General features: G+C 42.9%; 1 protein-coding gene across 2 annotated transcripts; it reads right to left on the reverse strand.

Annotated features, from left to right (window-relative positions):
* Window positions 1-3,969: 3,969 nt before the first annotated feature.
* Window positions 3,970-16,024, reverse strand: STEAP1 (STEAP family member 1). 2 transcript variants are annotated; one of them, XM_035129314.3, is made up of 5 exons: window positions 15,696-16,024; window positions 12,209-12,315; window positions 10,007-10,513; window positions 8,220-8,384; window positions 3,970-5,515 (listed from the first exon to the last, which is right to left on the reverse strand). In XM_035129314.3, the coding sequence occupies exons 2-5, from the start codon at window positions 12,269-12,271 to the stop codon at window positions 5,258-5,260; spliced, it is 993 nt and encodes a 330-aa protein (XP_034985205.3). In that variant the 5' UTR covers window positions 12,272-12,315; window positions 15,696-16,024; the 3' UTR covers window positions 3,970-5,257. The 2 variants fall into 2 exon arrangements, with proteins under 2 accessions (XP_034985205.3, XP_088510570.1); XM_088654444.1 differs by having other exon boundaries at window positions 15,699-15,833.
* Window positions 16,025-23,999: the final 7,975 nt, after the last annotated feature.

Raw genomic sequence — 23,999 nt, forward strand, 5'->3', positions numbered from 1 at the left:
AGCTGACAGCCAGGGCCACCCCCCCCCCCGGGCTGGATGCAAAGGAGAAGGCAGGCAGATGGGGGCTGGCTGACCCTGAGATTGGGGGCGCAGTTCCCCTTTGCCACAGTCCATGCAAAAGACATCTAAAGCCATGAAGCTGTGGATAGTGATTTTATACGTATGCCATTCTACGACAACAAACCACAAAGTTATTAGATCAGCAGGCCACACTAGGAACTGATTCTGACCCGGAGCTTTTCAGCAGTTTTCTTCCAAAAATACATGCTAAGTTCTTTTCTCAGATCAGTTTAAAAACACATGTCTAAATGTTGAAAGGTCCCAAAAATGAGAACACAAATTTCCCCTATGATATAGTGAGCATGGATGTGCTGAATTTGTTTATAGTGCTCATTTAATTTTTAGCTTGTCAGCAATAAAAGGTTTTGAGATTACATTTACGGGGTCATTTATTAACAAGCAAAACAAAAGTGGGCCCCATTACCCTTCACCTTCTGCCACTTTATCTCTCTTAAGCCTCGAACTATTAACCTTTACACTTTTCTCTTTTATGTCCAGTTTTGATGTAATGTATTCTGTTTCTCACTATATGTTATCTGGTTTGACCCAGTAAATTTTTTTATAAAGTTAAATGAACCTATGCTGCAGTCTTATACTCAATAATTTGCAAGAAAGACCAATTAAATAAAGCAGGACTTGAGTCAACATGGATGTGGATTCTGCTGCTAGTAAACTATCAGTGATCATATACAGTATTACAAAATAAAAAGCAAACACAAGAGACAGCTCTGTGGCACATTCACAACCTTTATTTTCTTTATTCATAAACATAATTTATAGGCTGCCTTTTAAGGCGTAGCCCTCTCCAGGTGGCTCACACAACATAAAACACAGTATGAAAAAGTTTACTATAGAAGGAACATTGACATCATTTTTGCAAAATGTGCTACTCAATTAGCGGGATGCCATTTTAACATTTTAAATTGATTAATTTATGGGTGCAGAACCCTTTTTGTGGTCTGAGGGCCACATTCTCTCCTGGACAACCTTTCAAGGGGTGGGCAGGTGCAGAGGCAAAAGTGGATAGAACAGGAAATGTAAACTTTACCTTTATACAGCAAGCTAGTTTCTACAGAAACTCCCCTCTATCCTCTACTCAGTCAAGCAACATTACCAGAGGTCAAGGACATATTTTAGCCAGACAAGTAACACCTGAGGAAGGGTGGTAAGCCATAATAGTGAAGGTTGTGGTTGAGGAGAGTCCCAACAGGCAGATGGTGAAGTTTGTTTGGCCCTCAGGCCTAAGGTTCCTCACCCACGGATTAATCTAACCAGTATTAAATATTGTTGTTTGGCCTGTGTAGAGCTTGTCTGAGGCCCAGGGCGGGAGTCTTCTTAGAATAAGGTTATAAACTCAAACAAAAAAGCAGCTGGTCCCTGCTGCTAGGGTTGCCATATTTCAAGCGGTGAAAATCCGGACCGAAAAGCTGTATAGTTGGGGAGTGGGGGTGGCCAAAGCTGTATGGCAACCCTACCATAGCCCTCCAATGCCTGGGGCAAGAGGACCCAGCTGCCCCCCCCCCACATGGGCCTGGTTACAGCCATACCGTAGTTCTCTAATGTTTTCCTAAACAATTGCATCCTGCACACTTTTGAGTTTCTTTTTTGTTCTTTTACTGACATAGAGAATTGTAGTGTACTGAAACCTTCATCACTTTTCAACAATAAAAGGTCAGACTCTTCAGTTTTCTGTGTCACAGTGCTTGGTTGAGTCACAAACTTATCTGACAGGAAGCTAAAACAGGTTTTGATTGCAATGCTTGCTATGAAAAAAAAAAAATCAAGTAGTTTGCCCAGGGGAAGGACTTGGACTTTTGCAAACACAAAATCTAAACAAAAAACAAGTCCTCCTATATTAAGGACTGCACAGACTTGGCTTATTTATAAAAAATAAGATGTTTTGAATTTATTTTTTTTGCTTCTTCTTAATTTAATGTCTATTTATTTATAAAAACACAGAAATACATAACATAATAACAAAAATAACATACTCCAGAGTTTTAAAGGTTTGGAAGAGGTAAAATGTTTTTGCCTGGCAACTAAAGATGTATAATGAAGGTGCAAGGCGAGCCTTCATGGGGAGAACATTTCACAAATGGCGAGCCACCGCAGAAAATGCGTGTTCTCGTGTTGCCACTGTCTGGATCTCTCACGGAGGAGACACACAAAGGACCTCAGATGATGATCGCAGCACTTTGAATTGGGCCTGGAAACTAACTGGCAGCCAGTTAAGTTGGGCCAGGATTGGTGTAATATGCTCAAATCATCTTTCTCCAGTGAGCAACATGGCCGCTGAAGTTGACAAACCACCCTCAGAGGCAGCCTTACATAGAACACGTTGCAATAATCTAACTTAGAGGTTACCAGAGCAGATGGCAGAAGTTCGGTTACCCCTGCCCAGATGAAGGTACCACCCACTGAAGCTGATAAAAGGCACTCCACGCTACCAAAAACACCTGAGCCTAAAGTGACGGCAATGGATCCAGCACCCCCAAACCATGTACAACTCAACATACTTGTGTCCTGCTCTTGGCAATCTTGACCAGATCCTTACTTGCTTACCTTCAGCTGTGCTACAGCATTAAGTGCCCAGAGACTGTTTGCAGGAAATGGAATTGTTTTATAACCGTGATCACCATCTAGCTTGTTGGAGTCGTGTGACCATGAATCAGCAGTCTTTTTATTATAGGTTTTAGTGGCTCCTCCTATCCCAGATATGCCTTCTACTATAAACAGCTGATCTACCTGGGTGCAGCAGATGGAAAAGCGAGACTGACCTCTCTCCCACATTAGCGACTCCAGCAGATCACGACAAATATACGGTATATAGCTTTACAAAGGACTAGCACCAGCATGTTTCCTGTTCCTTCTCTCTCCCACATCTATTTTGTGTCTTACCAGGTTAATGGTTAAGCACTTTACTAATAAATAATTCCTGTGTTGTAATTTCAAAGCCCAGTTTAACCATGATCAAGGCACATGCAGCTGGGATGGTATAATTGTTAACCATGATGCACATCTCCACTCACAGTTTGCAAATGAATGGGCTGCACCACGTTAGATGAACTTGCACTGCTCATCTATCTGGATGCAAATCTTTTCTGCACAACAGGTTCCCAATCCAGTAAGGGAATTGGATTGTATCCAATGGTGGTGTTATTCTGATGGAAGTCTCTGTTGGGTCAGAGGACCTTTCATCAGGAGAATGGAGAGGACTCGCTCATGGCACCTTTCTTGCTGTGTCAATGGGTTGCTCAACATTCCAGAGACTGTTTGGAGGACTGCAGAGGGAAATAATTAAAAATAGTCTCCCTCCCCAGTCTGCTAATGGAAGCCTTCACTGGATCAAACGGACTTGCATTGGTGGGTGAAGCCTATTGGACACAACCCATAATGTGTCGAAGGTTGTTTCTCCTTTGTTTGATCTGACTATGGATGAGAGAACTCATCTCAGGGTTAATTCCATAGCATTGGGTGAATTGTGTAACTTTCATGAAAGTGTGCGGCACTTCTCATTACTTCCACATATGAAAGTCTACTTTGCTAAATTTATCTTGTTTAACAGTTACTGACTCACTGTCTTCAACCAACTATTTATTGGCCTCTGCCAATTTTCAAAAAACAAAAAACAAACCATCTAAAAAGACAGACAAATCTTTTTTTATATATAAAACTGCTGGAGTATAGAAGTTTTATTGTTTTAAATGTGAAAAAACACATTTTCTACAAGTATAGCTGAATTCTTATTTACAGTACTCAATTTACAACATAATTTTAAGAAACGCAGAATAGAGGCAAGAGTTTCAAAGTGAAACAATTCTTTGGGATCCAAATTACTGTTGGTGAAGGGCTCAATTCCCACCTCACTATGGAAAAATGTCTTCTAAAAAAATCAAATTGCAAAATATATTCCAGACCAATCCATGTCAAATACTCTTTAATACACATATTAGTTTTTATAGAAGTAAAATAAAACAATTTATGTGGTTAATCAGCTCTCTCTTAACACTGTAATCTGCATTCACCCAAGAAAGCTGAGTCACAGAAGTCCAGGACCAAAAAAAAAGGGCATGGGTGGGAATCAGCCTTCCCATGAGTGGGGTCCAATTCAAGGAATTATCTTGCCAGTGGAATAGGAATTTCAATTTTCTGCCAAATCCTCATTCACCATCAGCCTGAAAAAAAGCTGATCCAGAGGGTTAGAAACCTCCTGAAACAGCAAGGGAAGTGATGCAGGAGACTGCAGCAGAAAAACAGCAGGGATTTCCACTGCATAGGAATCCCTCCTGTGAATGGAAGAAGCCCAGGATCCAGCCCCTAGTATTTAACTTATGGAATTTACTGGCGCAAAAATGTGGTGATTGCAAGTAGCTCAGGTGAATTTAAAAAGGATTCTAAAAATCCATGGAACTCTCTTTCACCAGCTGTCAGAAATGATAGCTAAACACCACTTTCCTTGGATTGAAGCAATAAACCCTGAAGACCAGATGTTGGGGAAGAAGGTTATCCTGCATGTTGCAGAGCAGTATGCAAGACTGCGTGGATCCTGGTCTAAACCCAGCAAGGCCTTCTTATGTTCTTAAGGCTGACCTTGGTTTGCTACAAAGGTTCTGTGGTGTTTAACTTATTAAGTAATCTGGGTGCATCCCATGATCTAGATATGCACTTGATCTCATTAAGCACAAAAGCATGTGCATACTGATCTACTCCAGCCACTGAAATCAACTGAGAAGCTGTTTCCGGCAAGGCAGCTCTGTGTTTGCATTTTAAAGTGTTATGCATTATTTATTGTATTGCATGTTTTATTTTAGATCTGATGTGAATATAAACACTGTTGTGATAACAGTCGTGTTATTATTCCAGTTTCCCTGAAGAGAAGGTTGTCATTGCTGTAATTGTATTGAAAAATATTTGGTATTTTTAAAGTGAAGTTCACCTGAGATTTTAATTTCCACATGCATACTTTACCCTAAGCTCATGTAAACTTGTAATGTTAAGTAAATTTTCAGAAAACTACCTATAGTGAAGTAAGATATTTTAAAATCCATCAGTAGAAAAAAACACACCCAGAAGTCCTACTGAACTCAGTGCAGATTACTCTATGTAAAAATAAAGATGACCGTTTCTTTATGGTATTTTTTTTTTATAAAAAAAACAAAGCTGAATATGGACAGCAAAGTACATGCACATTTAAAATCTACAGTCTGGAAGTTATCTGTGTCCTACTTGCCTGAGCATTAGCATCATAACCAGATCTGATCTTCTCTAGTCTCTTCCTAAGGCATGGCAAAAGCAGGATAGCTTTACAAGTCAGAACCACAATTGGAAGAATGACTGCCATCATAAAAGTAGGGGGAGTATACCATATAAACTGGCCTATGTCAATCCACTTATTCCATGCAAACACTAATGCATGAATGGTGCACAGCAGCAAAGCTAAATGTCCCATCTTGCTCTGGAAAGAAGGAAGGAAAGAAAGAAAGAAAGAAAGAAAGAAAGAAAGAAAGAAAGAAAGAAAGAAAGAAAGAAAGAAGAAAACAAAACAATAGGTTAACCTTTAAAAATGAAAGGACATTAAAACAAACTATAATACACATTGCTGCATATTCAGGGTTTCCAACAGACGGGGGGGGCATCTTCCTGTGTGCATTTCCATGCACATAATATGCAGGCATGGAGATAAATGTCATCTGCTAATTACTGCAGATAAAAGCAATGGTTACAGCACAAACCTTGTTATTTTAAAACACCAAATGCTTAATTAAGATTCTGTGCAATTGTTGAAGAATGCTCCTTGTTTTTGCTGCATATTCAGTCCTATGCCAAAACATTATCTACCTTATATTTATATCCCCACCTTTCTTTGCTCATGGAACCCAAGGAGACAAACGTGGTTCCCCATCCAGACACTGACCAGGACCAAGCATGCTTAGCTTCAGCACGGTGGTTGCCTCATGTGCTTAGAACACTGAGCTTCTAAGAGAGGGGTCAGCAAACCTTTTCAGCAGGGGGCCAGTCCAGTGTCCCTCAGACCTTGTGGGGGGCCGGACTATTTTTAAAAAAATAAAAAAAATGAACGAATTCCTATGTCCCACAAATAACCCCGAGATGCATTTTAAATAAAAGGACACATTCTACTCATGTAAAAACACTGATTCCTGGACAATCCGTGGGGTGGATTTGGAAGGCGATTGGGCCGGATCTGGCCCCCGGGCCTTAGTTCGCCTACCCATATTAAGACTTAGTTCTGCATAAGACAAATGGAACTCTACCTCAGCCGACTTGAAATCTGGTAGAGTGATTTTGTATTTTCTAAACTTTTTAAAATAATAATAATAATAATAATAATTATTATTTCAATTCATTAGTCACTTTATCTAGTCCAGGGCAACTCAAAGCGACTTACAAACGAACAGACAGACAACACCCATTTATAGATATATAAAAATAAAGAGGAAAAAAAATACAGTGGTACCTCGGGTTGAGTACCCAATCCGTTCTCAGGTGCTGTTCACACCCCGAAAAGTATTCAACCTCAGTGCACATGCGGCAGAACCCGGAAGTAAACACTTCCAGGTCCACCGAGTACGCAACCCGCAGCGTACTCAACCCGAGGTATGACCGTACATTAAAAACATTCCACCCACTTGTTTATAGGGGAAAGCTCTTGCGTGGTGCCTAAGTATTTAAAAGGTAAGAGATTCGTGCTACCTGCCTTCTATAGCGGAAGAGTTGAGATCTTTGGTCTGTATCTTGACTACCAGTAGCTCTCCCTTTGTTTCCAATGCAAGCTGTGTTAAATTTCCTTAGAATCATAGAGTTGGAAGAGACCACAAGGTCCATCCAGTCCAACCCCCTGCCAAGCAGGAAACACCATCAAAGCATTCTTGACATATGCCTGTTAAGCCTCTGCTTAAAGCATAGCTGCCAAGTTTTCCCTTTTCTCACGAGGAAGCCTATTCAGCATAAGGGAAAATCCCTTAAAAAAAGGGATAACTTGGCAGCTATGGCTTAAAGCCCTCCAAAGAAGGAGACTCCACCACTCTCCTTGGTAGCAAATTCCACTGCCAAACAGCTCTTATTGTCAGGAAGTTCTTCCTAATGTTTAGGTGGAATCTTCTTTCTTGTAGTTTGAATCCTTTGCTCTGTGTCCGCTTCTCTGGAGCAGCAGAAAACAACCTTTCTCCCTCCCCTATATGACATCCTTTTATATATTTGAACATGGCTATCATATCACCCCTTAACCTTCTCTTCTCCAGGCTAAACATACCCAGCTCCCTAAGCCGTTCCTCATAAGGCATCGTTTCCAGGCCTTTGACCATTTTGGTTGCCCTCTTCTGGACACGTTCCAGCTTGTCAGTATCCTTCTTGAACTGTGGTGCCCAGAACTGGACATGGTACTCCAGGTGAGGTCTGACCAGAGCAGAATACAGTGGTACTATTACTTCCCTTGATTTAGATGCTATACTCCTATTGATGCAGCCCAGAATTGCATTGGCTTTTTTAGCTGCTGCATCACACTGTTGACTCACGTCAAGTTTGTGGTCTACCAAGACTCCTAGATCCTTTTCACATGTACTGCTCTCAAGCCAGGTGTCTCCCATCCTGTATTTGTGCCTTCTACTGGCCCTGGTGGGTTCAGCACTGCTATTTGCATATACAAAACGGGAGCAGGGAAATTACTTGCAAGTGTCCCAGTTTGCTGCATCAACCAGCAGGTTGAAGTGCATCCTTATAAGCTGATTCACATATGGAAAAGGCTCCACATGCCGCACGGGCAAGAGTCTGTGGGACTCCAGATACTGTTGAATTCCCAACACCCATCAGCCCCATTCAACATGGCCAATGGCCAGGGATGGTGAGGGTTGTAGTCCAGCAATATCTGGTCACACAAACTCTTTCATGCAAGGACCCATCTTTGGCTCTAATCAATTTTCATCTGGTGGTATGGGAATATCATCGCATCAGTGGCTATTTGGAACTGTCCTGTGTCGGATTACGTAAGTCTCCAGGGTTTCAGGGGGGGGGGGGAAGGTGCCCCCCTGCCTTTCAGATCTTCTCAATTGGCAATACCAGAGAGTGAACCTCAAATCTATCACAAAGAGTATGTGTTTCACCACTGAGCCATGAACAATCTATGCCGTTTTGTTTACATGTACCTGGATATAATGAAACTCTCTCCAGGTCAGCGAGTGGCTGACAGATGGAATTGATGTTACTGCCAATACAGCCAGTAGAGCAAGCCCCAAAATTCCTAGGGACACATAAATCTCCATTCTCCAGACATCGTGTTCAATCCAGGCATCTTCCTTTTTCTGCTTCACCTGTGGACAGAACACTACACTTTAAGAAGTGTTAGAATGACAACACAAGTGCACTTAAGATACAGAGGTATGGACACTTTTTTTTTTGCTTAGGAAGCCATCTCTTCTGCATATGCAGATTCCATGGTGAAACCCCAGTAGGAACCAAACTGTATGTATATGTGTGTGTGTGTGTGTGTGTGTATGTATGTATATGTGTGTGTGTGTGTGTGTGTGTGTGTATATATATATATATATATATATATATATATATATATATATATATATATATTATTTTTTGCTATTGCAGCTATTATGGGAATAACAATGGGATTAAAAAATGAATAAAAACACCCCAGTTGGCACTAAAGTTTCCCCATCCAAGCCTGTATGCATTTCACGGATGGGATGAAAGTATCCAGGTGTGTGAACCAGCCTATATCTTGTATAGATCTTTGTTAGCTAACTAAAGTGCTGCACAAAACAGGATACGCTGGGACTCTGTTGATATTTTCTGTTCACCCGTGCATGCTACAAATTAGAGCATGGTCCCATTTCAGATCTTTAACTGCAGCATTGTTTATACTGATGTCCAAAAAAAGGTGCCACCAGCCTTAACCATAGGAAAGTCAATTAGATGGAGAAGTATTGACTTCAGCAAAGTTTTGACCCCCCAAGAAGACTTGTTCCAATTCCTTTTTAACTTGTTTTTTTTAACTTGCATTATTTGCTGACAAACAGAATTCCATCTAAAAGCTAAGCACAACCTTTGGCAAACTGTAACAAGAGGTAAGCAACACCAAGAAGCAGTATTTTAAGCAGCTAATCAGTAGGCTTACTTGGCAAGTTTTTTTGCTCTGCCAGAGCAGCCAATGTGCCTAGATGTTTTCAAATAACCTGTATAATTGGCCTATGTACAGAAATGAGCTGCCGTGATTTTGGTATTTACAATTAGAACTAAGGTGTTGAGGTGCAGAGGTGGTCTGGGGTCTGGAAAATTTCAACAGCAGGCGCAGGTTCTCTCATCTTGACAACTGCATCTGCCAAAATTCTCTGAAGGCATAATTTATATGAGGAGAAACCAACACAGCACTCTACAGATGTCAGACTGCAGCTCTCCTAATCCTTGACCATGCTGGCTGGGGCTAAAGGGAATTAAGGAGCCAACATCTGGAAGGCACCACATTGGATATCCCTGCCATTTTATTATTTTTGGCTATACACATGGATAAATCATAGATCTGTGATTAATAATAATAATAATAATGACTTAAAATAAAAAGTCAGACAAGCAGTAGCTATCAAAACATCCTGTGTTAATGATTTCCAGACATTATTCATGCTGTGGGGAATTGTCTTTTTTCTTCTACTGGACCATCTGATAATTAGTTCCACTGAATGAACCTGGGTACAAATGTTTTGGGATATAAATCTTTTTATTTGTTCTCTCCGCTTTATTTTTAAGTTTATAAACTTTAACCATGCCAGTCCTCACCTTGGTGTTTCCAACTCACAATCCCTAATCATTTAAAGGTGCAATCCTATACCCACCTACTCAATGGAACTTGATTCTGTAAAGGATTGCAGACTCTGTTACACTTTTAACCGATTTAATGGCATTACGACAAAACAAAATGGCGTACCTGTTGATATGCCCAGTTCAAGAGTTTGTATCTGTAGGATCTCCTCATTGGATAGCACAAGCTATAGCAGGCATGTAATGAGGCAAAGAAGAAGCTAAGAAGTCCAAACTGTTTCCTCGATAACATCCATCTGTCCAACCATTGTGGAAAACGTCTATACTTGGTTCCATAGTGGAACTGAAAACCTGCAGCCAGTACTCCTGGTAAATAAACCAGAGCCAGCAGGGTAATCGAAACCACTGGTAAGACTTTGTTTATGACCAGGATTGGGATTTTATAAAATGCATTTCCTTGATTAGTTACAAGGGGATGGATGACGTCCCTTAGGAAAGTGTAGATAAAGGTTAACAAGGACAGTACCAATGCGGTCTTCACTGGCAAATGCCATTTAGGGAAAAGGTCGTGCTCGCAGTGCTTACTAGGAGGACAGTCAAACTCATCAATATAGATTCTTTTATGAACGTGGGGGAGAGCATCTGGTGTGCCAACCACTTGTAAATCCATCATCTGAAAAGGAGAAGATACAATACATAAACCTAAGAGGGTTTTAAGAGTACTTTATCAGTATTGGTAGATTCCTAGCATTGCTGACCTTTGTGGACTCCTACACACTCTTATCTGAAACTGTTCTAATTGTGCACGAGGTTTTAGGATGCAAAATGTAACTAAAATATCGATAATGAACTGAAGCAACTTAAGGTTGGTTCCATTGCAGAGTCATGATTTTCACTGATGGTTTTTAGGCACCAAGGTTTATTCCCAGAAGGGAGCCACCTCCACAGATTACATTTCTTCATCAACCCTTTGTGAAGAGGTGGGAAGGAAATGGAATTCAAAACATGTAAATGGGAACGGAATGTAATCTCTAGTCTTTACAACACATTTATTCTTGTGTGAAATACAAAAAGGCACAGTAATGCCATTTTTATCTCCTGGACCATTGCAGGTCCTTTGATCTGTGGTTTGGAGGTGGACATATCAGCAAAGAGAGGAGTAGGGTTGCTGTATCTGTACAGGCAGGGCTTCCATACTGGGATGTATTTCACAGCAGGTGCTGCTTCCGTCAATGTATAACTGAAATCGTGAGAAAAAGCTGTGCCTGCTCAAATTCGCTCTTTTACATGATGATCCATTACCAATTTTCAAAGCAGCAGCCATGTTAGCCTGTCTTAGCAAAAACTAAGGAGAGAGCCTTGGGGCACCCTAAAGGCTAGCAAACTTGATTATGGCATAAACTTCTGTTGACTAGATCACAGTTCATGAGATGCATCAAGTGGAAAATTCAGTTGCAAGGCATGGAATACACACACTGCGGGATAATAAGCGCTCTCTCTCTCGCTCTCTCTCTCTCTCTCTCTCTCTCTCTCTGTGTGTGTGTGTGTATAAAAGTTGGGAGTTGAATAATGCAAAATGTAGAGCTTGTGACAATTCTATTAGAGGTTTAGATTCATACGAAATGTTGTTTACACATTACCAACTACTCAGCATTAGGAAGGGCAATTTACTGGGCTGTTTACTGGGCTGCCTTGGCACAGAAGTGTTTGTCCTTGCAAAAGCTGTTCTGTTGAAACTTCTATAGTTATATATGTCCCCGTTTCATCTTCCCAACACTTTCCCTACACTTGGGAAACTCAGATGAATGGCAAGTATCAATTTTAAGGGCAGATTCCAACCCTGAGGTAACAGAAGATATAGCCAAGTTCCTTGGTTGTAGTCATCAAAACTAGATCACAGTTATTAAACGTCACGTGTTTTGAGTCAGAATTTCTGCATTTTTACCAATTTTAATTGATTACAGATTGAGGCTGCAATCGTAACTCTATTTACCTGGGACCAAGACCCATTAAATTCAACAGGATTTACTTTTGAGTAGGCATGAATTGGATTGCGCTGTTGTGCTCCCATTTTAAAAAGGTACCATTTGTCTCCATGTCTCATTTTGTTTTGCTGTAGTTGTCCTAATAACCATACACTGCTTATGGTCTGTAAATAAAATTGCACTATTTACAAGGGCCAGAAACACTTCCCTATAGATTTTATTTTCTGGGGAGGCTGCAGATAAAGAGCCTGGGGAGTAAAAGCTCTTTGAATTTGGCAGGCCAGAGCACCAGAAGGATTAAGTGGGTCATTATGTCACCTTGCCTAAGGCCAACCTAGCATGTGTAATATAAATACACACACGCGCGCACACACATAGATTACCAAATTGTTGAAATTCTCCCAAGTTCTTTCGGGATTCATTTTCTGATCTTCATTCTGATCCATGTTCTTGACCAATGACTGTCCTGTGCTCTAAGGCAAGAGGATCTCTGCAAGGCAATTTTCACTCATTTATTTGTATCATGCTATGTATATGCAGTTGATACTTTAGAAATGCACATAAGCAATCAAATGCACTGTCTTGAGTTAGCCTTGATGAACCTGGGGACTTTCATAGATTTTGTCTTGTCACACAAATCTGAGTGTTAAAAGCACACATGTTTTAAAAGTGAAATCATCTGAATTCTACACAAGTACTATTGAGACACAACAATGACTCACATGATCTTTAAGCCACTTTCATGCACAGCCCCCTTCCCAAACACCCAAACTGCGGCTCCAAAAGCTGTAGGATTCTTAACACTTCCAATCCACTTCTTATTGTTCTCCTTGGGTTTAATTTTCTGCATGTATCACACATGACAGAGCTAAACAAGTGAGCATGAGCTGATGGAATCCTCTTATTTTCCCACAACTCCAGAAGAGAGAATAAAAGGCTTGAAAATAAAAGAAAATATTTCTCACTTCTATTGTACTTGAAGGGAGCAGACTTTACCAAGGTGACAAGAGAAACAAAGGAATGAAATAGAATCTCCACTGGAAGGTACCTGCTAGTCTTGGCCCATCTTCCTCACATGGCCATGATTTTTAAAAAAAAAAAGGGGGGGGGAGAGAGACAGATTTCTATGTATCCCAGATTACAGCTATCATAAAAGACCAAGAGGCATGATGCCAGGGTCTATGTATTGTAAAACAAACCCAGACTGCTTAAGCAAGCGGTATCTTCAGGCTGGTGTCCAGACACTTTACAGAAGTGTCGACATCATGATCTTGCCTCACTCTACGCAGATGTTAATAGGCAAAAAAATGTTACTAGGGATGAAGTCAGTTTCAAAAACTCTATTGCTAGCTGTTTACGGCTGCTGAGTGAAGCAATTAAAGAAACTCTGTTCACTATAGAAAATGACCAAAACAAGAATCTGCAGTGAGGTTAAAGCACAGTTCCTTGGTGTCATAGTTGTTTCACAAAGCCCCAGAACAGTGGCGGAGGAAGGGGGGTGCAGTCCGCCCAGGGTGTCAACCCTGGGTGTGTGTGTGTGACATTGCAGCACCGCCCCCACTGGGGACACTCGCTGAGTGGGCGGCACCCTCCGGGTGCGGGTGCCAGGCCAGCTAGCTCCGCCTCTGCCCCAGCACCCTTGATCAGGAAGTGAACATGTACAGGGCTAGAAACCTCTGACTTCCCCAAATGAGATTCTTACCTTTTTCAAGCTATGGTATATCATCTGCCCTGCCCACATTTGCCTTTGGCCACGCCTACTTTCCCCTCTAACCTTGCCCACTACTGGAATGCAGACACTGGAAGTTTGCCCACAAGGAAACATGGCTCCTGCCGGGGGGGGGGAGGATCCTCTGCCCCCGCCTTAACCACAGTATCTTAAGAAGTGCATCCACCTGTATGAGTCTGTCCAAAAGTCCAGACTGTCTATAGGTGCCCTGCTCATAGCTGCCAAGTTCTCCCTTTTTTTAAGGGAAATTCCATTATGCTGAATAGGCTTCCTCACGAGAAAAGGGAAAACTTGGCAGCTATGGCCCTGCTCTATGCACCATGGTTATTTGAAGTACAGCAGGTGAACATGTTACACAAGGCCTTTGGGGCAATGGTGCCACAAAACACAGGAATGGCCTGCCAAAGGACGTCTGTCCACCCCCATAATTCAACAAGCAGCAGACATTCTATTTTCCAAAATGCTTTTTCTCATGCTGCCTTTAAACTGTACAGTATCTCCCATGGCTCCCCAAACACAACCACATATTTCCCACAGTCTTTGGCTCTCGCCCCTTGGCTGTTTCCTTCCTCTCTCAACAGTAGAAGCTATTCCCTCCTCTCCTCCTGCTGATGCAGCAAAAGGACTGCTCTAGGCAACCACCAAGACTTGTCTAGCAATAAGCCTGGCTTTGCTCATATGCCAATGGTGATGATGTTGTAAAATAAAACCCTATGTGCTCAAAGCAAGCTCCAAGCACTGATTCTTATGTAGTTGGAACGACACATCCAAGCACAAAATGGAGGTACACCGCAGTAGACTTTGGGCACCCCAAGGGTTGCAATAAATGGGGGGTGCTTTTAAGAAGTGGGGGTAACCAAAACAGTCGATGAGGGGTTTTTGTGTTCAGTGGCTAGAGAACACCTGAGTGTCTGTTGGGATCTGGGAGCAGAAATCATGACAAAGATGGACTGGAATGGAGTGTCCTCGAAAATGGTACATACGGTATATAGATAGTTGGCGGGCACCCTGATCAAAAGCACTCCAAACCACCAAGGTTTTTAGTTGGGGCAATCAGAATAAGATTCACTATTTGACTATTGATTCAAAACCCTAAAATGTATTTTATATAATCGACTTTTTATTTCTATTCTTTGTATATTGTTGTTGTTGTTGTTTAGTCGTTTAGTCGTGTCCGACTCTTCGTGACCCCATGGACCATAGCACGCCAGGCACTCCTGTCTTGCACTGCCTCCCGCAGTTTGGTCAAACTCATGTTCGTAGCTTCGAGAACACTGTCCAACCATCTTGTCCTCTGTCGTCCCCTTCTCCTAGTGCCCTCAATCTTTCCCAACATCAGGGTCTTTTCCAAGGATTCTTCTCTTCTCATGAGGTGGCCAAAGTATTGGAGCCTCAGCTTCACGATCTGTCCTTCCAGGGAGCACTCAGGGCTGATTTCCTTAAGAATGGATAGGTTTGATCTTCTAGCAGTCCATGGGACTCTCAAGAGTCTTCTCCAGCACCATAATTCATAATTGTATATTGTATTGTTGTTTTATTGCTATGGCTGGCCGACGCAAATAAAGGTTCATTCATTCATTCACTTCGAACCACCACGTTTCGTGGCAGGTCCCGTTTATCAAGCACATCTAGTAATCTTCTTAGCACAGTTACTTTTGCTTTCTTGGCAAACCCTGTAGAAGCCGCTGCGATTTAAAGCCTGCCCTGCAAAGCTTAACCCAATAAAGTTTTGGCCAGGAGGCGCGTGCTTCTTGTAAACGTGTACAAAAACAAACACCTCTCCCCCAACCCCCTTTCGAGGATATTCTGTACCTTATGACGTACAGAAGAAGCCCGTCACTGCCCACCTATCGCCCCTTGTTGCAGTCACTGTTTCGTTTATTTATCAAGGCATTCATGAAATCTCGTTAGCACCGCGGGGTGGCGGGGAAACGAGCGGAAAAGAAGGGGAAGGCTGCTGGAGGAGGCGAGAGCCGGCCGTGCTTGGAAAGCGGAGCTCGCTCTGTCCGGAGACAGGGGTTCGGAATTTCACGGCGCCTTCCCGGGCTCCGTAAATATTTGGCTAGCCGGCCCGCCTCCCGCCCTCCCCCGGAGAAGGAGGGGTTGTTCAGAAAGCCCGGGGACTTCTCGGCGCTACTTACAACAACTTTTCTCCGTCTCTGGGCCCGGGGCGACGCGATCCCGAACCGGCACGCGGAGTTACCTAGACTAGCGGCTCCTCTCCGGAGCCCGCTCGACATGCAGCCGCCTACCCCGCCCTTGGCAGCCCCGCCTTCGGCATCTCTCCCTGCCTGGTCGGCTCCGCCTTTCCTTCGCTTCAGGAGCCGGCGGATCTTGAAGGGAGTCGCCGGCCAAAGTTGTCTTGTTTGCTTAAAGGGGGAGGGGGAGGAGAATCACTCTTGTAAACTGTTGCGCTTGGCGTAAAGATGTCGCCGTCCGCGCCGTCTGCATTTGGCGGCCAAGTGTCCGTAAGCCCCGCCCCAGCACACGACTCCAAACACTCGCAACCAGCCCTGTCCTACTGTGAAATAGTATGAACAGACTTTAGGCTGCAGTCCCATTTGCTCACTTTGCTGGGATTGAGTCCCATGCAGCAGAATGGGTTTATTTCTAGGTAGCTACGCATAGGATCGTGCTGTCGCCGTCGCGCGTAGTGGTGCACGTAGGTGCAAGAAGTCTGTACTAATCGCAGGGTCGTGATTTTCAAGCTCCACCTTGGGCGAAAAATTCCTGCATTCCAGGGGGTTGGACTAGATGAACCATGTGGACCCTTCCAACTTCACAGTTATATGATTCTATGGACACATGTTTGTAGCCTACACTTTCCTAGACTAGTCAGCATATAGGATCACCAGTCAGCACACTGTTACGGTTTACTCCCACAGTATCTTGGGAACTGTAGTTTAAGGCTGCTGGGAATTGCAGTTTTGTGAGGGGTGAACTACAATTCCTAGGATTCTCTGGGGAAACCACGTACTGTACAGTACACCAAACTTTTCATGGTGACATGCTTTTTAGAGATGCATCATTTCACGACACAGTAATTTAGTTTTACTAGGAAACTGGAGGTTGAACTAACCCTTTTCCAACCCCAGGAGGAGCACGGGGAGCATTCACACCACACACACACACGGGGTATGTGTGACCCCAGATGGTGAGAAACGGGGCCAGCAAAGCAGGGCCTCTGAGGAACAAGAGCCAGTGTGGTGTAGTAGTTAGATCTGGGAGACTAGGCTTCAAATACGCACTGGGCTGTGAAGCTCACTGGCTGACTTTGGGCCAGCCACTGCCTCAACCTACCCTACCTTGCAGGGTTGTTGGGAATAAATGAGAAGAGGAGAGCCATGTATTCCACCACTACCTCCTTGGAGAATGAAGGCAACAAATAAACACAAGGGAAATACCTACTTACTTGTGAGGTTTGCAGAATGAAAATGAAAACAAACACCAACTCCGAAAAGAGGCAAAACTTCCAGGAAACAGCAATGAAGACTTGAGTCTTGTGGACCCAAATAGTGACCTATAACAGTAGAACTCTTTTCAGCCCCGTGTAGACTTTCTGTGGTTGGGGTGGGGAAAAGGAAAACCAATACAGTAAAAGGCATGGCCAAAGGATGGTGACAATGGGACATTGTGGAGCAATGAATCATAGAATTGGAAGGGACCACGAGGGTCATCTAGTCCAACCCTCTGCAATGCAGAAATATTTTTCCCAATGTGGGTATCAAGCCCACAACCCTACAATTAAGAGCCTCTTGCCCTACTAATTGAACTATCTCAGACTTCCTGTTCACCAAGCCTGTTGTGGAAGCTGGAAAGAATGGGTAATTCTGTGGAGAAATATGACTCTGCCCTTCCACAGTTCTGCTCTCCCTACCATCTGTGTCACGACCTGCTGACTTAGCATTACTTTGAAAAATAAAAATAAGCAGATTGGGTTATTTATCTAGTTTATACCTGCTGGGAGCCAGGGTGACAAAATTTTCCACAACAAGGTTAATGCCTATCTTGCTTGGTCAAGTGGTGTTGTTTTGTGTTTGAAGACTTAAAAGAATTTGAGACTTTCTAGTTGCGTGTAGATAAATATAGTGAGTTGATGTTTGTTTGTCTGTTGGTGGTGTTTAGTCAAAGGGCAGTTCAAAATATGAATAAAATACATGTCCACCCCAATACAAGAAAAATGAAGACCGGCCAGGGAATCATATTTGCTGAAGCAACTGAATTTAGAGAGAGAGAAGAGGCTCTAACCCACAAACCCGTGAGCGAAATAAAGCCATTAATATTTAAGGTGCCACAAGACACCTTAAAAGGGGTTGCCCCCTCTTGTGTTTCGGATCACATGTCGGTTTGTCCTCAGGGTCGCCAATCTATTTAAAACCAGTGGCAAACTGCTACGGTCTCCAGTCACAAAAAGGCGGCTGTGGGCTGTGGCACAGCACAAAATGGCTGCCACAACTACAAGGATTGAAAAAGGTGACTGGAACGCAAAAGGGTGCTGGTGTGCTCCACCCACCCGCACATCATAAATGGAAAGAAGGCACCTAAATCAGACACCGCTGCATTCACAGAGACTAGCTGTTTATGCCTCTATTCAGAAGGAAGGGCTGGTGTCCAATCCAATGAAATGTGGGCATGTTTAAGGATGTGTGTTCAGTGTGGAAGAGGCGGAGCCAGTGCAAACAGGAACTGATCAGGAAGAATGGGCTCTTGTGGATTTTTGAGGGGACATTTCCTGAGATCTTTTGTGGCGCCCCAAATGTTGGTGACCCCTGCCTCAGGTGTGTCTTGGGTCAGCTCACCACTCCATCCCCTGTGTATTAGACGGATTATTCTGATAAAACAAAAGGCAACAAAACTGAAATCCCTGTGCAAGCTTACCTGAGGAGTACGCCTTACGGAATTCAGTCACCTGGATGAAGAAATGCTGAGTGGAATGGTGTGCAGGCCTTTGCAAAGAAGGGAAAAACTGCTGGCAAATTTGAAAGGATCTGGAAGGATGTAATTAACAGGCCATGAGCTTAGGGGAGCTGGGCCTCTGTAATACCGGCTGCTACCACCCCATTAGATTCTGCCTAGCTTTGAAGTTGAGGACGCCTGAAGTTATGGGCTCTCTCATGAGCAGGAAAGTATATTCCTGAAGTCTACTGCCATCTGCTTTACCATGTGATGCCCATGCGCCTAATTTTACCAATCTATAGGTGCATCGACATGGGACCTTTATAATGTGGATTCGAAGCAATGCGTACCCAGGGCTTTTTTTCCAGCCGGAAATTGCTGGAACTGAGTACTGGCACCTCTCAGGTTATAAGAGAACAAGGGAGGTGTTCATGGTGAGTTCTGGCACCTCTTTTTCTAGAAAAAAAATTAGCACCGTACCTCATTCTTTAAATGGGGATAGCTAGGCGGTGAAGAGTTCTCTAAGCAAAAGCACTAAAAGGGTGTATGGAGGAAGATGAGATGTATAACACTTAAATACCTTTGGTTCCTTGTTAGAGAAGTTGTAAACATCCCTTTTATATTTGGCAGGAGGTTTTAGGACTTTAAAAGGTGTAAGAGTCGTCTTCCTTCCCTCTGAGACACTCTGTGTGATAAGAAACACATCATTCTGTCTGTGTGAGGGCTAGTACAGAGACGTAAAGGTAAAGGGACCCCTGACCATTAGGTCCAGTCATGACCGACTCTGGGGTTGTGGTGCTCATCTTGCTTTACTGTCTGAGGGAGCTGGCGTACGGCTTCCAGGTCATGTGGCCAGCATGACAAAGCCGCTTCTGGCGAACCAGAGCAGCGCACGGAAATGCCGTTTACCTTCCCGCCGGAGCGGTACCTATTTATCTACTTGCACTTTGAGGTGCTTTCGAACTGCTAGGTTGGCAGGAGAGTACAGAGACTTAGGGACAGATAATTATTTGGGCAGAAATACGGAGTTGGTCCTGTCAAATCTGAAGTGCTTCCCTCTCTCCCATACATCTTCCATCTTTATCTCAGATCTTTAAAACTGATGCTGTGGGGTCTAGAATATATATTATAGATGTACGGATGTGGGTCTGTATTTATTTTGATTTATGTTTATTTCCTTTCCCTTTCCTTTGTTTTGCTCAGCACTGATTTACAGCCTTGTTATTCCACTTTTGCTGTAAATGGGGATGGGGAAGGAAGAGGGGTTAATAACATGTTTCTCCCTGTATATCCTAGCTGTCATATGAGCTTTTCTGTTGATGCTGCAAGTTGCAATAATTTCATGACTTTTGAATGCTGATGGAGAAGTGTCTTATACAGTCATACCTTGGTTTAAGTATGCCTCGGTTTGAGTATTTTCAGTTTAGGTACTCCGCGGACCTGTCTGGAACGAATTAATCCACTTTCCATTACTTTCAATGGGAAAGTTCACTTCAGGTTAAGTACGCTTCAGGTTAAGTAAAGACTTCCAGAACCAATTGTGTTTGTAAACCGAGGTACCACTGTATGTTAAAGCACAGAGAAATCAAAGGGATCGCATACGGCTTGTATATAGTATTAAAAGGGGGGGGAAACTTCAATAAATCTGTTTAAAATTAACTGGAATATAATATATAATAAGTAAAAAAGTTAAAAATGTAAAACAAGCTACCTCAGTATGGTAATGGACTAAGGCTGTGTACACCAGGGGTCAGGAAACGTTTTCAGCAGGGGGCCGGTCCACTGTCCCTCAGACCTTGTGTGGGGCCAGACTATATTTTGAAGGAAAAAAATAACCCAGAGATATAAAAGCACACATTCTACTCATGTCAAAACACACTGATTCCCGAACCGTCCGCTAGAAGGCGATTGGGCCGGATCCGGCCCACGGGCCTTAGTTTGCCTACCCATGGTGTACACACTCCTCTTTACTCTGCATCTAGTACACGTCCCCTGCTGGTTAGGGAAGCAATGTACACACACCATTAGGCACCCACTACCCATGTTTAGCCTGCTGTTTCTTTTCTAATTAATTTTTATTGCTTTTCAAAATTTTTTTTGAAAAATTAAACAATTTAACATCAAAGTAATTCAAATTTAATAAAAATTTAAAAGTTGACTTCCCACCCCACAACGTTTATGTTTCTCTTCCCTCCCTTGTTTGCTGCTCAATGTCACATCAATTTCCTAATTCCATTTCAATAGTTAAAATATTTTTTATCCTGTTGTTTCTTATGACATACTATGTTTTAATGTGTTTCCAGCTTCTGTTGGATTTGAGAAAAAGAAGAACTTAGCTGTGTTTTAAGCTGGACAGTGTGTAGATGGCCTGACTGGACCTTTGGGTACGACTGCCATTTGCCCATCTGGTGCCACTGCCAAGAGCTGAGTTGACTTCAGCATGCAGCATGCAGAATTCACATGGTTGGCTTTCCACGGATGACATTTCCATGGCCTGATTTTCCCAGTGGCCTTCTTCATGTGCCAGAAACTTGTGAGAACAGACTAAGAAGATTGCCAAATATGTACAGTGGTACCTCTGCTTATGAACTTTTAGAGTTCCGTTCTGAACCTGAAACTGTTCTTAACCTGAGGTACCACTTTAGCTAATGGGGTTTCCCACTGCTGGCGTGCCGCTGGCGTGCAATTTCTGTTCTCATCCTGAGGTAAAGTTCTTAACCCGAGGTACTGCTTCCGGGTTTGTGGAGTTTGTAACCCGAAGTGTTTGTAACCCGAGATGTTCGTACCCCGAGGCACCACTGTATTCCCTTTCAGTCCTCTCCATTCACTTACAGGGCAGAGCAGCAATGCTAGCCTTCCAGTGGCAGAGCCACTCCTGCTTATCAGAAGGGAGGGGGTAGGAGTCAGGCAGTGGGGTGGTCAGGACTGCACAGATGCACCACTGGGAATGCTGGCTTGACTCCGCTGGTGGACCAATACATCCCTGACCTTCCCTACCACCTCACCCTTCTAAGCTTTGCAGATACCATGAAGCTTGTGTTGCAGCTCTTTCCCAGTGGATAACATACCCTACGACATTTCTCCGATGAAAATAGGGACACCTTATCCAACAACAACAACAACAACAACAACAACAACATTTAATCCCCTCCCATCTGACTGGGTCGCCCCGGCCACTTTGGGTGGCTTGCAACATATTAAAAAAAAATAAACTTTAACAGGGCTGCCTTCAGATGTCTTCTATGTATAGTTACTTAGCTCATTGGCTCAGGGATTGCATAACTTCCTACCCTCCAACATTTCTTTGATGAAAATAGGGACATCCTAAGGAAAAGCGGGGCATTCCAGGATCAAATCAAGGGCATGTGAGAGGTTGAGGCTTCTGTGTGGAGAATGTGCAGATTCTCCACAACTCTCTTTTTACCACATTCAGGCATCTTATATATATATATATATAAAGCACGTCAAATTGCAAGTAGATAAATAGGTACCGCTAAAGCGGGAAGGTAAACAGCGTTTCCGTGTGCTGCTCTGGTTCGCCAGAAGCGGCTTTGTCATGCTGGCCACATGACCCGGAAGCTGTACGCCAGCTCCCTCGGCCAATAGAGCAAGATGAGTGCCGCAACCCGAGAGTCAGTCACGACTGGACCTAATGGTCAGGGGTCCCTTTACCTTTACCTTTAAGATTAATTAAAAGCATCATAGAACAGTGTGGTAATTTTGTTTGGTTTGATGAAGTATGTGCTTCCGAGTCATCTGCCTTCAGATTAGTTCTATTATATATTTCATTGGACTACATAACGCTTACAGTGATACATTTATTATGGATGACTAGTAATGACATTATTACTTGCACGTAGTGTCTGACATTTTAATCACTTGTAATTCTTCTGCAAGGAAACAATTATAGTAACCAAAACAGGCTAAATGCTAAAACAACCCAACCACTTAATTTGCTGTTTGTTTCTAGGAGCAAGGAAATTGGTATATTATTCATTGTTTAGGAAAACATTGTTTTGCAAAAAACATTTGAAGCTCCTAGGAATTTTCATGATCTGTTGAACAAATGATTGTCTAGAATAGCATGTCTGAAGCTGATTATTCCGTATTTGCTATTTATTATTCCTCCTACTTGTAAAGTTCCAGAAATGGCAGGGATAGAACTGACACCATATGATTAGGTGATTTGCCAGAGAAGAACAGCAAAATGGAAACAGATAAAATAAACAGAAAGCTAAGACCCTGCACCCTCTAAAATCACCTCACTTGGCATTTAAATAATAATAATCTGAATTTTCATTTCTAATATTTATCTCCCTATGTTAGCTTTTAGCCATGGATGAACAGACTTCATGCATGCCAGATTTTCTTTTATTTTTCATTAGAATGCCACATCTACCACCCAGGTCATGCTGTTTACATTCTGCTAACCTCTAGGTTGGATTAATGTAATATCTTATACACAGGGCTGCCTTTGAAGATGATTTGGAAACTGCAGATGGTGCAGAATTCAGTGGCCAGATTGCTTACTGGGGCAACACGGTCCAAACATATAACATATAACACAGTGCTTCTCCCACTTGAACCACCCCGGTCCCTGTGTCCGTAATCTGTGCGCCACTCTATAAGCCTAGAAGCATTGAAAAGGAAGTGGCTTTGGTGGGTAGGCGCTCGGGGGCTGAAAGAGATTGCTTTTTCAAAATTGCCTAGGGGGCTGTTTGAAACCAGCCTGGGGGCCGCAAGTGGCCCCCGGGCTAGACTTTGGACATGCCTGCCCTAAATGATAGCCCTCCATAATGGCTCTTTTGCTCTTGATTGCAGGCTCCTAAGCTGCTTTTCAGTAAGTTGTTGTGTCAAGGAAATCTGTAGATTAGCATTTTGCAGGAACATTTCCGTGCTTTGGGACCAGTTTTACAATAGCTACTATTTCTGAGCTTGGTCAATTGTCCATTTCCTGCTGTGTGGAATTACCTCCCCCTTCCAACTTATGAGTAAACACAGGTATAAATCCTTCCTATATTATGTTTTTGTCATGTGACTGAATGACCTGAAGAAGCCCTACAGTGGACAAACAGCTATCAGTTTCTTATGGTCAAGCTTATTTTCATAGAGACTTCAAAGCTGTCACCACAATGTTCAAAAATCACTGCAATTCAGTAGCAGCAGTTACTGTAATGAAATATCTCATAGCTAAGTCATCCAACAGTCTCTTTTCTCCCCTTCTGAACTATTGTGTGAAGCAAGTGAAGAATATCTATCTATCTACCTATCATCCATCTATCTATGATATCTTAAAATTATTTTGCAATAGTGTATTTATTAAAAATTTACATGTCAGGCCAGCAGATGTCTATGTTGGCTTAGCAATGAAAATTTTTTCTGTCAGATTCCTGACAGTGTAGATATAGCCTTAATCATTGTTGTGAAGCAGGATGCTTTTCTTTGTGTCAGCTCTACAGTACTACCCTTCTGCCCTCAGTGCACTGTCTCTTTCTGCTTGGTTAGAAGCAGGGCTGGTCCAGGTGCCCAATCCATTTTGCTGCCTAAAG

The sequence above is a fragment of the Zootoca vivipara genome, chromosome 11 (assembly GCF_965207765.1).
Source record: "Zootoca vivipara chromosome 11, rZooViv2.hap1.1, whole genome shotgun sequence".
Taxonomy (NCBI): Eukaryota; Metazoa; Chordata; class Lepidosauria; order Squamata; family Lacertidae; genus Zootoca; species Zootoca vivipara.